A 16,684-nucleotide genomic window follows, 5' to 3' on the forward strand; every position below is an offset into this window, starting at 1 on the left:
GCAGACGGCGGCTCCCTGTGCCAGCCGCGGGATCCACACCCGGGGAAGGCAGGGGCAGAGCGATCCCCGCGCTGCCCCGGCCCCGCGGGTGACCCGGGCCGGTGTCACAGCCAGGCCTTGGCCGCAGCCACCGCCGGGCTGGCCCTGGGCGAGGAGAGCGGTGCGAGGGCAGCGCCCGCCGGATTTTAACTCGGTGTGACTCAGACCTCGGTAGTGTGTGTTGGGAAACGTGAGAACAGCGCGCTGGGAGTGCCCGCTCTGAGTCGGGAGCTGGAGGAGCCGCTGTCCCTTAACGCTCTACCTGCTGTGTTGGCGAAATCTGGATGCTCACACAGCAAACATCCGTAGGGAAAAATAACAAGTTTTGATAACAAGTTAACTGTGTATCCAGATATCGGCTGAATACACAGGAAGACAAAAGTGATTTTTCTAGGAGTGCCTAGCTCGGCATAGGTGACACCAACACATGCCAAGGGACCGGGAGGGTGAATCCCGCTGGGTTCTCATGGGATCGGCTGTGATCTGAGAGGAATCAAACTCCATTTTAGTCTGGGATAGATGGCATTTCCTTGCAAAACGAGTACAGATGTCCTCCAGCATAACTTAAGATCTCTGATCTATGTGGATGAACAGTTAGGTATTAGAAACCATTTCAGGACTGTGGCTCAAACCAGAGCTTCTGTAGGCTGTAAACACATTTATTTTTCTTCAGTGGAGACCAGCTTTGTGGTAGATAATGATGATTACAGAAAGCAAGTGATTTCTTATCAATGAAGACCTTTAACTTCGGGACTGGAGTAGGAAAGGTGTTTTTAGGTAACTGTGTTTGTGACACTTCAGCTGGTGTGTATATGTGACATGGGGATTTGTCTCTTTGCAGCACAAATAGTCTGTCCTATTAATGTCATTCCTAACATTCCAAAATCAAATATGTAGTGAGTGTCCTGTGAGATGTTTAATTCTTACCCAAAAGAGGCTAACTCAACTTGGGGTGTTTACTTGATTAAAGAATGACCAGCATCAAACTGAGTCTCAGCTTGGGCGTGGCTGAAGCTTACTCTGTGGAGCTACTGTTTCTCTGCCATTACTGTAATTTCTTTTAAAATACTGATGGTTATTACACTGCTGTTTTGTCACTGCTTAAGTTAAGTTACTCTTTGCTGCTGCTTAGAAAAAGTCCTTTGCTGTACAGCCGGTGTTACTCTTAAGATCCCTGCTTGTATAACAAAATACAGTTCGGTGGCAAACAAAGTAATGAGATAATATATGATGGCTTCTAATATTTCACATTAGTATTGCTCAGGACTGAAGAAATTAGTGTTTTCACAACAAAACAATTATATGATGTTTTATAACACTGTACATTAACAAAACCCACCAGGTGGGTGATTGGACATCCTCTGTTCTGATACCTACACTTCTAAATCCTCAACAGAATTCTTGATTTTTGATGGCATTTGCTATCCCTGTCTGCACTGACACTGAAACAAAGTGTGAAGCACTTATGGAAAGTTACAACTGTAAATTTCAAGGCAATTGAAAATGACAGCTAAAGGAAATAGGAAGTCTCAATAGATTGTCCCTTTCTTCTTGTGCTGCTCCCTACCCCATGTGGATTTAGGGAAGGAATTGCAAGTGATATTTCCTTTCTATTCTTCAGAATAGTGATCTTTAATAGATTTCACCTTCTAATACTCTCTAGGAATTTGCCCACTATGAGATGACGGATCTTGGATGTGCACTAAATTTAAATGGGATGCATGTTAAGAGTAGATCAACTGCTTGAAACCTGCTATGAAAAAAAAAGTGTGAGGAAGTAGAACATTTCTACTTAAACTGCAAAGGAGTGGTAAACATATTTCAGCATTTAAAGTACATTTGATCCACCCAAAATGCACCAACAACTTGAGCTTTTGTCTAAAAGGGATTTTTAAACTAGAATCCTAGTAGATTCTGCAGGAGTAAAAGCACAAACACAATGAAATACTACCCAAAATTCATACAATAGTATGAAATGGGAAAACATGCTGAAGTGAGTGTCCCACACACTGTGGACCCCAGAGTCCAATGTAAGTAATTCTCACCATGAAGAAACAGCAAGGAACATAAGGCCACCCTTTAAAAGAAGGGGTGAGTTGGCAAGCAGGAGGCTTGGAGAATAGGAGGAGGAACACAGCTTCCAGATCTTTTCAGATGCAAATTTTACTTTGCACTTCCTGAGAAGTAAAATTTGGTAAAGTGAGGTTCCCCATTCTGCTTTTTTTTTTTTTGCCTTGTTTTTAGGTTGTGTATTTTGTAAGACAGTGTTTAGTTACTGCTAGGTGATCACTAGCAAATCGGGATGCTTTGTCATGTCTGTCACTCTTTCAAGGAGCATTGTGCTTTAAAAGCTCATTTCTTGTATTTCTTGAGGTTTACATAAACTGAAGGATAAGAGATGCTGTTTAGAGAATCCTAAAATACTGTTCTGTATGCAGATTAGACAAATTATCAAAGTACACTTTAAGATTCAAGTATGGAATGTAAGAAAACAAATACTTCTAGGCCTTTTATGGGCTGTCTTCCATTAGCTGTTCCTAATTTCTTTTTGTACATCCATACCAAAATACTGCATCAGTGATTGTATGTTACTTCTGAATACCTTTTTGTTCATAAGGACATTTACAGATTTAACCATGAACTAATGAAGAGTTTATACTGTAAATCAAATTTGAAAACCTTGATTTAAATGCTCTAAACTTGAAGTCAGCTGAATTACTCAAAGGAACAGAATCTAAATGAACATTTTATTTATCTGCACTTTAGCATCAGCTTCTGTTTCTACTGATTGTTTGTAGCTAACAGTATAGCATTTAGATTATGTTCCTTCTGTCATGGATATCATCTTTAATTTCTTTGGCTGCTCATTCTCTTTTGCAGTGAAACCTCAATCCCTGCTTAGTGGTCCAGCCCAAATATGGAAAGAGCCAAACTTTTAAATGCAAGGTTGATCTTTATAAATCTCTCATGTGCATGCAGATGATATCTGCTGGTAGACATCATCAGTTCCTTGACTAGTAGCCCTTCTGCACCTCCTTCTCTGCTGGCTTCTCTGATACAGCCAGATGATGGCAAATTCAGGATCAGTCTTGTGGTTTTTGGGCTGGCAAATTTCTACACCTTGGTGGGATACTTGACCGTCACATTTCTATTCAAGAACTACAATGCTCTTAATACCCTAGTTCTAGCAATCTAAAGCATTGTTCATGAAAATAAGTTGTTGTTTAATGGCTTATCCTACTTTCTTCTCTTCCCCCAGAGAAGGTGTAGGAAGACAAGTCAGCTTGGCTGTGTTGGATATAGTTGTCACTACATGATAGTGCAGGTGATTCTGCTTTGGGTCAAGAGAAGTGCTTTTCCAGAAAAGAGGCACTACATATTGAAACATGCTTTCTTTTCAGGGTATAACTTGTGGGGGCTTTTCACCTTCCTCAGTGAACCCAGAAATAACATTTCTTATTGAATAATGTGGCACTTACCTATTAATGTAGAAGTCAATCCTTAATTCTGCTTTGGGGTTGGAAACCTTTGCAACTCAAGAAAGTGGTAATTCTTTTTCCTTTTGTGTGCTTCTCTTTTGTGGTTTAGGAATCTTTACAGAACAGTCCCGAATATCCCCATTTAAGTGGTAGGTCTCACAGTATATTCACATTTTAAAGACTCCATTTTCTGCAATGCAACTGTTCTCTGGAAAGGAAAAATCAGTCAGATGCCTCCTCATCCCATTGAGAACATGGGATAAGCAGTTTTCTTGTGTTGGACCTCAAGGTGCTTACAATCCAAATGCAGTATTTGTACAACTGGACTGATGCTGCCTGGTAGCTGAAGTAATGCTGTGGGTCAGATCACTCTTTCCTTTGCTTGTGCAGTGACTTGCATGCCAGTGGCCAGCACCAACAGGAAACCACAGCTGCTCTTGTTCACTGCACTGACAGCTGCCTAAAGAACTAAAACAAATAGGGTACAGGAAATGAGATGTCTGAATACAGATGACTTTGTTGGAAAGTAGTCTGGCAGTTCCTACTTAAAATAATGACTCTTTCTAAATAATTTCATCGGGTTCTATAGGTGTGAAACTGGTTAAGCAGCTTTTTTATGTGATTGCTGGTGGCCATTTATCATTAATAGGTCAGTTTAAGAAAATAGAATAAACTTATTGAATTGCTACCTGCTTAGTAGCATGAAAATGACCTCGTGTTTGTTAGGCAGCACTTACTGCAGGGGTAAAGCTATTACGTGGTTTTAAAACTTTTTAAAGGCTTTTCATGTTGACCAACTGTCCAAAAGGTCTGTTACAAATGAAACCAAATGAATCAGAGCTGGGAAACAGCCTAACTTTTGTTTGTGCTCGCAGTTGCCGTAACCAAGTCTCACTGCTTCCTCATTGCAGAAAGGCTTTACAACCATCTTTAGTTCTAGACTAGATTTAGTCTAACTTTGACTTACACAGGAATTTTGAAAAGCTTTTTCATACGTTACTTTAAAGTTCACTCTTTTATATAAAGACAAATTAGTCTTACTTTATTTGATCAGTTGACTTGAAGGTGAATGAATCTGATTTGCTGTGTGGTGCTGCCTTGGCTAGTAAGTGGAGGAGCTATTCTTTACTGCAAACTTTGCTATCTTCTAGTTTTTCTTCTACCTCTCAGGATTTATCATTCTCACTTGACTTATAAGTTCCTGTTAATGAGTTTTACTTCATGAGGTGACTTTTGTTCATGCTACCCTTGCTGCAGTTTTCCAATGGCAGAGGTCTAAGGCTGTCACTATTCTCAGTGCCCAGATATCCTCTCTTGTACACATTATCTTGTTTAAAACAGTATACATACATGATGATGGTAGCCTTACTTTCACAAGAAAAACCTCTACATGCAGGAGTTGGACCAGTACAACCCCATGTGCTGTTTTGGCTATCATGACATTGTTTGTTCCGTTTGTGAGAGGGATAAGTAAGAAGTAGTAAGAAGCTCTAAGGTTTCTTTGCTTCAGCAAAGCTGTTTATCCTGGGGTTGTATTGGTAGCTTTGCTTTTCAAAGTGAAGAAGGGGTAAAAGTTGAGGTCATGTCTTTGGCCCAGGAGTCTTTCAGAGTAAGACATGGAAACGTACCCTGTGGACCATACCACAGGTGGAACTGTAACACAGACCATCGATAACTTGAAATAAAAGATGAAAACTGATCTAACTTCAAAGGAGTGTGAGAGTTTAAAAAAAAAAAACGTAATTAGCCTGATTGTGATAACGCTTGCAGTGTTATAGCTAAAGCTTATACAAGTGCCTTATTTTCATAGAATCATTAAGACTGGAAAAGACCTCTAATATTGAGTCCAACCTTTGACCAATTTTCATAGATTTCTGTTCTCTTATTGTAGCTTAACTAACTTTACAATTAGTGCAACAGTGGATGTACATTTAAATTGCAAATTGGAAAAAAAAAAGGAAATGAATGGGCATCCTGTGCTTTTGCTGTAAACTAGTTACAATGCTCAGTGAACCATATCAGGTTTATGTTTTTACCTCAGATCCTCTTGTAGGAAGCTATGCCTTGCTCCTCTGGCTATGAATCTTTTTAGTCTCAGCTTTTTCATATAATCAGCTCATACCATTGGTGCAGTAGCCAGCTTTGTCCTTGATCTTAAATAGTTGTTTTCACTTGCTACTGTTGGCTCCTTGTCTATTTATAGAGAGATCATACCTCTCTCAGCATTGGGCTTTCTGGATAAACATGTGTTGGGGGTGGTGAGGAGAGGAATCTCCTGTGTGATAGTCTCCCTCCTGTTCTCTGGCTGATCCTAGCAGGTATTCTTTGTTGCATGCATTGCAACAGCTCCATCTTGTCAGGAATTAGGCTCTTGGGAAGAGCATAGAATTTGCCTGCTTCATGTCAGCACTGTGGTGGCTTATTGTTTTGTGGCTCCTGTGGCATTTGGACCAGCCAGGGCCGACCTGTGTGTTATTTCCACCCTCTGCACACACCCCATCCCTCCCCCTTGTGCGTGGTGTCACTATTGATGTGGAAGCCGTTCACTGCATCTCTCTGTTTCAATCCCTGTTATTACAGTGTTGAGTGCAGTTCAGTGAGCCACCTAGTCCTTTAGGTAGGGCTGAGGTACTTCTGTAGGTGAGAGACTTTACTTCATGGCCATATTCTAAATGCATAAATTAATGTACTGTGTGTTTGCCTGGTGGTGTACTGAATTTGCCATATTCACATGTAAAACACAGCATTCTCAGAATGGAACGAAATAAACATATGTGTGTATGTTTAAGTATATTTCAAGTATAAGTACAGCTTAGTAAAAGCATACAAGAAGTGGTATGCTGCAATATTCTGTCTAGTTGAGTACCTTATGGTCACTTTATACACACTGGTGCTTAAATCAGAATGGTGGAGTGTCTCCATGGGGGAATCTCTTTCCTGCCCCCAGTTATAGCTGGCTAGTGCTGTGTGGGAAGAGATAAATGTTTTTATCTCCTCTCTTGGCAGTTAGTGAATTCAATTTAGGAATTAGTAGTTCTTGTTGCTGATTGGTGTAACAGTGTTCTTGTTGTCCAGCACTGAATTACTCATCTTGCTTTGTTAGAGATATCTAGAATTTCTTTGTCTTCAATAATGACAAATTTGTCACTGTGCTGTGTACCACAATTTCCAAATGGTTAAATAAGGTTAAGCAGTTTTCTTCTAGGGAAGGCTGGATTGTTTTTCTGAATCTAGAAAAATGTGCTTGTTCTGAAAGAGTCTAAGGATTGCTTGGAAGATCTGTTCCTACTGAGTTAGGTATCAGTGATTACTTAGAGTTTGATAGCAGTACAACCACAATTGCACTTGTTTACTTACCAAACATGAAAATGTTATACATAATCCAGTGGTAAAACATTAAGTAACTAAGGCACTGCAATAAATGCTGGGACTGATTTGTGGATTTTGTGAAGTAGTTTGAATGAGGCAAGCATCTTTACTGAAGCTCCTTGTGCTCTAGACTTATACTGCAGCCTTTGGACAGAGTCAGGCAAGCTGTTAATGCACAGAGCCACCACAGAATCCAATGTTACTAATTGGGAGATTAGTATGGCTTTAATCAGTCCTAAAAACTTTCAAAGGAGATCATGAAATCTGTTTTGCTGAGTGCTGTATGGGTGGTGTAGGTTAGCTGCTGCTCTGGAGGGCTGCTTTTGATGAGCAAGCCCTTTGCAAATAAACGTGAGCTGAACAAATGCACCATCCTAACAAGAATTGTCATCTGTAAAGGACCCAAATTAGTTCCAAAGTTCACAAGATCAGCACAGCTAGAAGAAAACACTGAAGTCAAAGCAGGACGATACCCTGGTTAGATATTAATAATTTAGGCTGAGGTGCAAATGTGTTCAAGGTTCTGGGGGACTTGAGAGACTTGCTAAGATTTGCAAGATAATTTAGTGCAGGAGGAGTAGTTTACCAAGGGTTTTGCTCTGAACTGTTACTATGGCAACTCTTTAGTTTTTGAGACTTTGAATGCTTCATGCTCATTAGTGGTCAGGGCATACGTAAGTACTACCATTTAAGATCACTGCACTAGAAGATCAGGAAATAGCAAGCTCACTTCCCTAAATGTAGATTTGTAGGCATACTAAAAAGGCAGTAGTCATCCTTAAAAGGTTGGTAGTTCTGTACATCATGTTTTCTAAGAAAGCATAATAATCACACTGAACATCACAGAACACACTGAAATCTGTACAGCGTAAAATGTAGTAGGATGTGTAACCAGTTTTCTTGGAAATCAAGGTCTTTGTTATGTGCCTGTTAGTAAAATCCTTACTATAAACCTGCTGATCCAAAATAACCGACTGCTGTTAATTCAAAATACAGTCTTACTGATAATTACTACTTTCACATGTATTTAAAAAGAACACTGTCTTTCAAGTGCTTTCTACCTCCATTTGGAAAAGTGAAAATTAATCCATAGCATTATCTAAGAATCTAAGCTTAAATCATGAGGAAACTATTATTGGGCTCAGTGTAAAAGGTAACTGAGTGAAGTATAATATCTTCCAAAATACAGATCATAAAGAAGTTTTAAAAGTATAAGCAGGGCAATGTGATAATAAATCCTTCTCTTTAGACTGACCATTACTAAAGCAAAATTAAAATGAAAACATTTCCTCATCTAGAAACTTTTGTGCATAGAAAAACAAAGTCTCTCTTAGCATGCTGTTTGACTTCTTGGGGTGTGGCAAGGAAAGAGAATTCTCAACAAGAACAAGAATTTGTATGTTTTCCAGTGAAAAGTATTTTCCATGGCAGTGAGTCATATTGTAACTTGAGGCTTTCAAACTATTTTTTCTGTAGCTAGTTTGCTGTAAAAGCCACAGGTTTCCCGAGGCTTACTGTGTGGGACTTGCCAGGGTTTAAAAAAATTATCTTGCTGCCTAACAGTAACTTTCATTTGCTTTTATGTAGTAAGAACCTTAAAAAAAACCAAACCCAGTATTTTATCTCTGTATATGGTCCATTTTTAGACTCAGGCTATTGAATGCATAGTAACACTGCCAAAAGAGCCATAAAAATGCATGGCAATACTCTCCTCTTGCCAAATTAGGAAGCTGTCAAACTAAATTTCAATGATGTCCAAATAGAATAGAAATTAAGTAAGTCTTTTATCTTTGTGCATCCGCTTGCAGATGGAATGTACAGCATTCTCAGATGCCTGCTTCTCATCAGTCTTAACAGCTTAGCACAAATAACTTCCCTGTCGAGAGGTGGGCCTCCTGTAGAGTAATTACAATTCCTGGAAAACAGTAAATGGCTAAATATGAGTGCATTTGAAGTGTTATGTGCTCCTGCCACCGAAGGGAAAAACTCATACCTGTTGGGGACCTGGGACCTACACCATGAACTTCACCCGACACTGTAGTGAACGATTCTACCAAATAAACTAGAGAAGAGTAACCAGTGAAGTCAGCACAACTCTCAGAATTGACTAGTTTCCCACTTACCAAGATGAAGCCACCAGTCAAGCCACTTCAATTACAACTGTTTAAAAGCCTGGAAAAGAAGTTAAATCTTGCTCAGAAATGTCAAGTTGTCCAGAAAAGGACAGTTTCAGTCTCAAGTATAAAAGTTTGCCTTATTCTGGTGTGGCTGACAAATAGGCAGCTCAGTTGAAAGCCTATCAGTACTTAGTTAGTCCTGGGGCTTTTTCCCTATTTCACTTGGTATGAAAGTTACATTTATTACATTAAAGTTAACAGTAATCCTTGACTGTAATAAAAGGAAACCAGAGATCTAACTGTTTACATGTGTTTGAGTGTTCTGGTTAAACTGCTGCTTGTTTACCTCTTCAGATGCTATCTTCCACATGATGTGCAGAAGTGGCTTCCCTCTCCTTTTTTAATTTTCTTCTCTCTTTGAACTATACAAGATGACTATCCCTAACTATTTAGTTTCCCCGGTACTTTCCATATATCAATAAACAACATTTTGTGTGCCTGCAGGAGTACATTTATAGCGAAACTGCTTTGTATACACACCTTGGAAATTTAAATAAGTATATGGGTTGAATAAATACACAGTGATCTAGTTCAGCTGGGGGTGGAGGGGCAGAGTTCATTTCTGGCCAGCACAGACCATGACTTCAAACTTGGTTGGCTTGAGCAATACTCTAATGAGACCTGTGGCCAGAGTACCTGCTCAACCAAGAGAGAATGATTTCCTCAGGCAGGACAGTCAGTGCTGTAGGTGGTGGTGTTCTTGCTTGGAGCTTGACAGAAGGATAACTGCTCCTCTGAAGGATCAGAGTAAGACATGTTAAAAAACACCCCATGTGTGTTGTAACTTTGACTGGTCTGTAGGGCTCTGATAGATTCCACTTAAATTTTGAATATTACTTCCTGTGAGAAGGTGATTGCAGCTACCCAAGTTGGCAGTTTTGCTTTTGGAGACCACCCTTCCCCCATATACACAACAAATTTAAATTCTGTTCTGCAGAGGCATGGTACTTTCTTTTACTGATTGAACTCACATAAGAAAGCAGCACTTGGCCCTCAGCTTTATTTGAGCAGTGCTCAGTTCCTTTGAAACTGGGATTGTTTCCAGAGCATTCAGGAATGGCTTTCATAGCAGCACTTTAGTTTAGATAATGTATGCTGGCCTTTTTTCACTCCTAAGGACCTGAATATAGTCTTCTCTTTACATAATAGGAAATTTGTGGTGCCATCTAAAGGACACTCTGTGCCCACTACAAACCACCGTGCAGCTTGGCACAACCTATAGCCAAGGATTTGGGGAGTAGAGATGGGGATAATAAATTATTCATGACTCTGTTACATGCTTAGTTATGTAGGAAAAGCTTGAATAGAAGCAAACATACAGCTGTAGGGGCTTTTTTGCTTTGGCCACATGACTTTGGGCACTGTGTTGATCTTAAATGTCATGTTTAGGCTTCTGGAGTTCTGTCTATGTGTCCAGTCAGTTGGGTTAAGTAATTTTCTACTCTACAACTACCTTCAGAATACATGAATTTTAACTGAGTTCAATCAATTTATTGGACAACTACAACCCAAGAGTTGGGCAGGTGAAAGATCTCCTTGCCTTTGTGTTTTTCCACTCAGTTTTAAATTTTCTTGAGTGCTGGGATCACCCATTTTGCATCTGAGCTGCTATCAGCCCGCCACAGTTTGAATTTGCACTTGGCATCATGTGTCAGCACACACTTGCAGCTCTGCTGAATTACATGGAGTAGGGAATGCAGGTGTGGGCTGGCTTCCATGTGGATGTGGGATGGATGGCCTGGTCACACAAGCTTGGTGGGCTGGAGTTACTCTCTCAAAATGTTTTGAAAAAAATTGAATTAGCAGAGTGGTTTGTTGCTTTTTGTTACATGGCTGTGTCTAGCAGCCAGAGCCTTGAAACCAAGCCTTACAACAGGAGCTTGTATTACTCCAGCTGTAACCTGTGCTGATGTTCAGGAACAAAGTTCATCTTGCATATACAATGAATGAAGCCCACAGCTAAAGATCTTATGGAATGCTGAAGAGCTTTATCAGCCTCTTGAAAACTCTATTTCTAGTTACCTGTCAGCTTGACTTGTCTTCCTCACTAGGAATATTCACTTTTTTCCCGAAGACTAAATGCTGCTGTTAAGCTACTCAATAAGGAATTACTGGAATCCTGCATTTCTGCTGAGTAAAAGATAGATATTTAAGTAAGGTAACAGGGACTTGTTCTCCAAATCTTAAAGCAAGTAAATTGATAAATTACATACTTGCATGTTATAGATGGTCGATGTAGAATTATCCTTCCCGATTTTTAAGTACCTGTGAAGTTGCTCAGTGAATTCCTGTTTTTTCTCATGTGTCTTTTGCAGGTATTCGTTACAGTTTGGATGTCAGTGTGGATGAAGTGAAAGCCTTAGCATCTCTCATGACGTATAAATGTGCTGTGGTTGGTAAGTGTTTGTTTTTCAAGCAAGATTTCAGTCTTCAATTTCAGTCAGTACTGATGTAATTTACGGGGGAAAAAAAATCTGAAAGACTAAACTGAATTTTAATCTTTAACTAAAATCTGTGGCAAGGTGGGGAAAACATACAGTTACCAAAATAATAATACATATTCCCTCTGCTGTTACTGTAGATACTTAAATAAAGTTGCATTTTCATTTGGAAAGTCCAAATTCTGCCAGCTACCCTCTCCCATAAAAGTACTGAATCTTGAACTCAAATCCAAGTATGACAAACTTGGATTAATAGGGGACTAATTTTAGGGGGAACAGATGGAGGCTGTAAAGGATTCAGGCAGGGGAGCTGTGGAGAAAGAAGGATAAAATTCCTTTACGGGTTATGAAGAAGTACAATTCATACACAGCTACTAAATTGTAGAGGAGTTTGGAGAGAATCTGCACATTATGTGTAAGGAAAGAAAATACTTTCTTAATATATATAAAGACACATAGGACTTCCAGAGTAAAGTGTTTGAGCTAATCCAGTAAAATATAAATCATAAAACTTACTGTTTCTACAAGTGCCAGGGACAAGAGATTGAAGCATAGAAAATTTAAACCATGAACTTTGGAGTTTCAGAGACCATTTTCAAACTGCCTTGAAATATCTCCCATTTTTACAAGAGTACCTAGATCAGATTTTAGTTTACACTTGAGAAGCCTTAAATGTGGCAAAACCAAAATCACTGCCAAAATCAAAGATAGAATTACACATATTACTTATGTGTTCTGCCTTTATTGTTGAAAAAATAAAATGATTTTCCTTTGCATTCTTGTAGATGTGCCATTTGGTGGGGCAAAGGCTGGTGTCAAGATCAATCCCAAGAACTACACAGTAAGCCTAATCATAGATAAAAATTTGGTTATCTGCAGTACTGAAGCCAGCCAGTTAAAAAAGCTCTTCTAAGGGCATTATTGACCACTTAAAACTTCTTGCCACTTCTGCCTATGCTGAATTTAGCCCGTGCATGCAATAGGTAGGGAAAGAATTTTTAAAATGTCTGTGTTTCAGAGGTGGAATACTTCAATTATTTAATTTTTAAATTTTTTCCTGAATGTCAGGATACTACAAATAATTTTCAACCTGATTTTTTTTTTAAGTCGATACTGTTAATAAAAGCTTAAATTAAATTACTCTTAGGAAAAAAATTAATGTTTTTGCTTATTTTGATAAACAGTTTTATGCTTCATTAAACCATCGTATGCAGTGTTCCAGTGTGAATAATAACTAACTTGGCTTATGAAAGGTTTACTGCAGGCTTGCCTTCTTGCCCTAATTAAAATAACTTGTAGAGAGAGGGACACTAGAACACGGAACAGATATTCTAAACTCAGAGCTCCTGTAAGGGTTTGGGTGAAGTCATTCAGCTGTGTTGATTACACAACTGGCAGCCCAGCTACTGCTGCTGCTGGTTGTCAATTGCTCACACAGGATTCCAGACTTGTTTGCTGGAAACCTCCACTGCAAGCACAGGTGGTTCTTCCCGTGCCAGGCTCCCGACTTGTCATGGATCAGAATGTATGGAAAGAAAGCCGAGTGTTTCTTGTGCTGCCTGAATACCAACAGTCTGTTAGGGAGTGGCATATAAATTATATAAATTATGAATCATTCTTTCTTCTAAAGGAAGAGGGTGTCTGTTTATGCTTGGGCTGAGTTCTAGCAAATACTCATAAACACTAATATTTTCCTCTGATGTTTATTGCATTTTCTCTGTAGGACAATGAATTGGAAAAGATCACGAGAAGGTTTACCATGGAGCTGGCAAAAAAGGGATTTATTGGTATGTTGGGCAGCTTTACTATGCAAATTTAGGAACCTGATTTATTTTGCATTGTCAGTGTCCGCTATGTAGTGTCCTTAAAGAACAGTATTTTTGAGAGCTGGAAACAATTTGGGCACAGAACTTCCAGCAAAGAGCCACAAAGAATTGAGACGTTGCATCTTAGTGCATTTTAAAGAGAACCGTCTTAACTTTTTTCCTAGTGGCTGTTCTGCTACGAGAGGCCACAAAAGATGAGGTCACAGTATCCAAAATGAATCACATTTCTCTTAAATTATAAAATTGTGACCATGTTTGTGGCAATTTTAATCTCTAATAGCAAACTCTTTACTGTTACTGTTTCCTGTAGTCTCAGTTGAGGCTTTTGGCAGATATCTGAGGAAAGAGAGGAAGGAAATAGAAGATCCACCCCAGCAAAAGTTGATGGCTTCACCCATGGCAACCACAGGCTGCAAGGGGAGCGTAGGCAAGCAGCATGGGAGCCTGTTGTAACAGAACCTCAGCTTCTGTAATGTTAGTAGGTGCTTCATTCAGACTCTCAGCCCTGAGCTGTTCTGATACCTTGCTGTCTGGAGCTGCTATCTGGAAGTCTCTGGAGAAAGCTGAATGTTACTAGCTCGACTTGTAATTAAAGGGTGGAGCTTTACATGAAGGAGGTTCTTACTCAAATGAACAATGAGGCATGTAACTAGTCTGCCATGTATTCCTGATGTCTAACTGCCCCAGGAATGTATATCCATTTATCTGCATTTTCTTGCTCTTCAGCTAGAGTGTCATTTGCTTTTCCAGCCTGAGTGCTTATCATTAAAATTAAGCTTCTTTATAAACACACTTACCTATGTGACTAAGGTAATGCTATACACTATGCCAGCTATGGTGTTTGCTAGTTCAGTGACAATTAAAATGGTTTGATTAAATTTGTCTTCTTTTTTTGGCTCTATGGTTGGGGCTACACAACTTTCACAAACCTTTTAAAAATACTTAGGAAAAAATTACAGAGGCAGAGCTGTGTTTAAAATCTTGCTGAGCAAGTCTGTCTGATCTTAAATAGCATGGGCAAATACTGGGTTTAGTTATCTAGAAAAAACGGAGTGAATTTGTTGTTATTTCAACAGATGTGTGGAAGTTCTTTCAAAAGTTTAGTTCATCAAGAAAAGTTTAATTTCTCTTTCTTGAAGTAAGTGGTAAAATCAAATGCACATGCTGCAGTGCAATGACTAGGAACAGCCTATCTCTGATTTTTAAACTCACCCAGGAGCAAAAAAGAAATTTTAAGGCCAAAGAACCCAATCAATGTCACAGTACATAGAAATCATACCTAGACAGCACCCTCCCTGTTACAGCAGTGATTGCCAAAAAAAAAAAAAAAGCTTTTAATGCACTGTCTTGCTCTGACTTTTTATTGACAAACTGACCTTCGTTTTATCGAGTGGCTTATGTGAAAGGTTGGAGGCTTTGACAGCATTGTAGAAATGTGTGATGCAGTATCTAAACCTGAATTGAATCCAGAAGAATATGTTGCTTGCATAATAAACTGAGGATTAAACAGGAAAACAGTTCTCCTCTGCCAAGGCCTGCACAGTTCCCAGGGGAATAATGGTTGAAGATAACTATTCATGTTGGACCCTCAAAAGCTGTTTGCACTGTTGCCAACAGGACCTGGTGTGGATGTGCCCGCTCCTGATATGAGCACAGGGGAGAGGGAGATGTCCTGGATTGCCGACACTTATGCCAGTACCATAGGACACTATGTAAGTTTTGAGCAGAGGCATTGAAGTAGAAAAATGCTTAATCATGTGATTTTGTTTCATTATGGGATCTAAATATATTCTTGCAAACTGTGACAACATAATTGGTGTGAGGTTTTTAGGGTACTGTTAAGGAAAAATAGCTTTAAAGTTAATGTTTTTACACTAGCCTTCAAAAAAGTTTGTTTGATTCAATACTGATTGCAAGTGTTCAGCAAAAAAAAATACACAGTTTTTAAAGGTACAGTAGGTCTAAAACAGGTTTCTATTTCTACATTTCCCTCTATTTTTCATTAGTACTATAATTATTAAAGTTGTTAAACAATTAGTTCATAATAGCTTGTATAGTCTGCAGAATTGAAATCTTTCAATTTCAGATAACAGAATTCACAAGTTTTATAACATAAATGCTTGTGTTTTTTTTGTTCAAGAGACCGTGTAAATTAAGTTCACGCGATTGTTGTAAGGTTCTCTGCAGTCCCCCTAGAAGTAAAGTAATCATTGTAGACTTCAGCAAATTCTCCACTGATAGAATATGTTGCCCAGGAGACAATAACATGAATTAAAAATTTTAAAAATTAGTTTTTAATCTTAGCCCTTACTTTGCCATTTGCCCTTATGTTGGTGGGGTTATTTGCACCTGACTGTTGACCAAACACTTGTTGTATAATTTTGACAGGTTGGATGAGAGAAAAACGTATTATGAACAGCTTATTTCTTCGTAGCTGTGTATTGATATGCTAATCTATTGCATGTTTGCCTATCCCAGCTCCTTTTGGAATGAAAAGACTCGTTCTTTGTACATTCTGCAGTCCCTTCCAACAGTTTTCCCTAAATACAGCAGGGTGTCTGGCTCCAGTGGTAAGGCATTAGAGCCACCCAACATGTATTTCCCTCTGGTGTGTCTGTTCAAGACGTGCCCAGCTTTCCTGAGACAGTCTCTGGGCAGAATACTTGTCTGATCCTTTAACAGTAGGAGGATGGAGTGGCACAGGTTATTCTACATCTAAAATAGAATCTAAGGTATCTTATGGGAGGAATAAAGGAATGCTTGAGGAATCAGCTGTGGCATAGGGATTGAGTTAAATCACTTTTACACGGAGCTGCCTGTTAGATAGGGATGCCACTGTAAAACATTACTTGCTTTTTGCTATTCACATATGTAAATTTTTTAATTAAAACTTGAAACCTGATAAAACCCCAAAATTACGACTTCAAAAGGACTTCAACATGCAGAGTGGCAACTAGTTCCCTCAGTCATAACTTAAAATTCCAACATTTACCAAAGCTACTACCTCAAAGCATTTTAACATTTAACTCATTGCACTAAAATGCATATTTCACTGTGATACAACAGCGTTGTATTATTACAACTGATGCAGAAGGCTCACAGCACATGACCTGTTTGAAGATCTGCTGTATTAGTTGAGTTCTCATACAGTTTTATACAAAAGCTTCATTTTTTTTGATAGTTGGAAAACTAAACACTGATAGAGGAGAGGTTTTCAAATGGCTGAATTTCTTACTCTTTCCACTTTGTCATCTCACCTTGTTGTGTAGTCCTACACATACTCACGATTCAGTGTCAAAATAAAATAACTACTGAGGATAAAAATAGAATTTGCATTATGCTACAACAGCTTC

The 16,684-nt window shown here is 39.0% G+C and overlaps 1 protein-coding gene and 1 long non-coding RNA gene across 2 annotated transcripts in view; both read left to right on the forward strand.

The window, feature by feature from the left end:
- The window catches only part of GLUD1 (glutamate dehydrogenase 1), a 29,366-nt gene that overhangs the window by 559 nt on the left and 12,123 nt on the right, over positions 1–16,684 (forward strand). The window contains exons 2-5 of the mRNA XM_032695551.1: positions 11,380–11,460; positions 12,291–12,346; positions 13,229–13,292; positions 14,949–15,043. Coding sequence (XP_032551442.1) covers positions 11,380–11,460; positions 12,291–12,346; positions 13,229–13,292; positions 14,949–15,043 — 296 coding nt within the window. The remainder of the gene's footprint in view (positions 1–11,379; positions 11,461–12,290; positions 12,347–13,228; positions 13,293–14,948; positions 15,044–16,684) is intronic.
- LOC116790529 lies at positions 153–10,959 on the forward strand. The gene is made up of 2 exons (XR_004358389.1): positions 153–193; positions 8,696–10,959. It is a non-coding gene; the product is annotated as an uncharacterized LOC116790529 (long non-coding RNA).

Source organism: Chiroxiphia lanceolata, chromosome 8 (assembly GCF_009829145.1).
Source record: "Chiroxiphia lanceolata isolate bChiLan1 chromosome 8, bChiLan1.pri, whole genome shotgun sequence".
Taxonomy (NCBI): domain Eukaryota; kingdom Metazoa; phylum Chordata; class Aves; order Passeriformes; family Pipridae; genus Chiroxiphia; species Chiroxiphia lanceolata.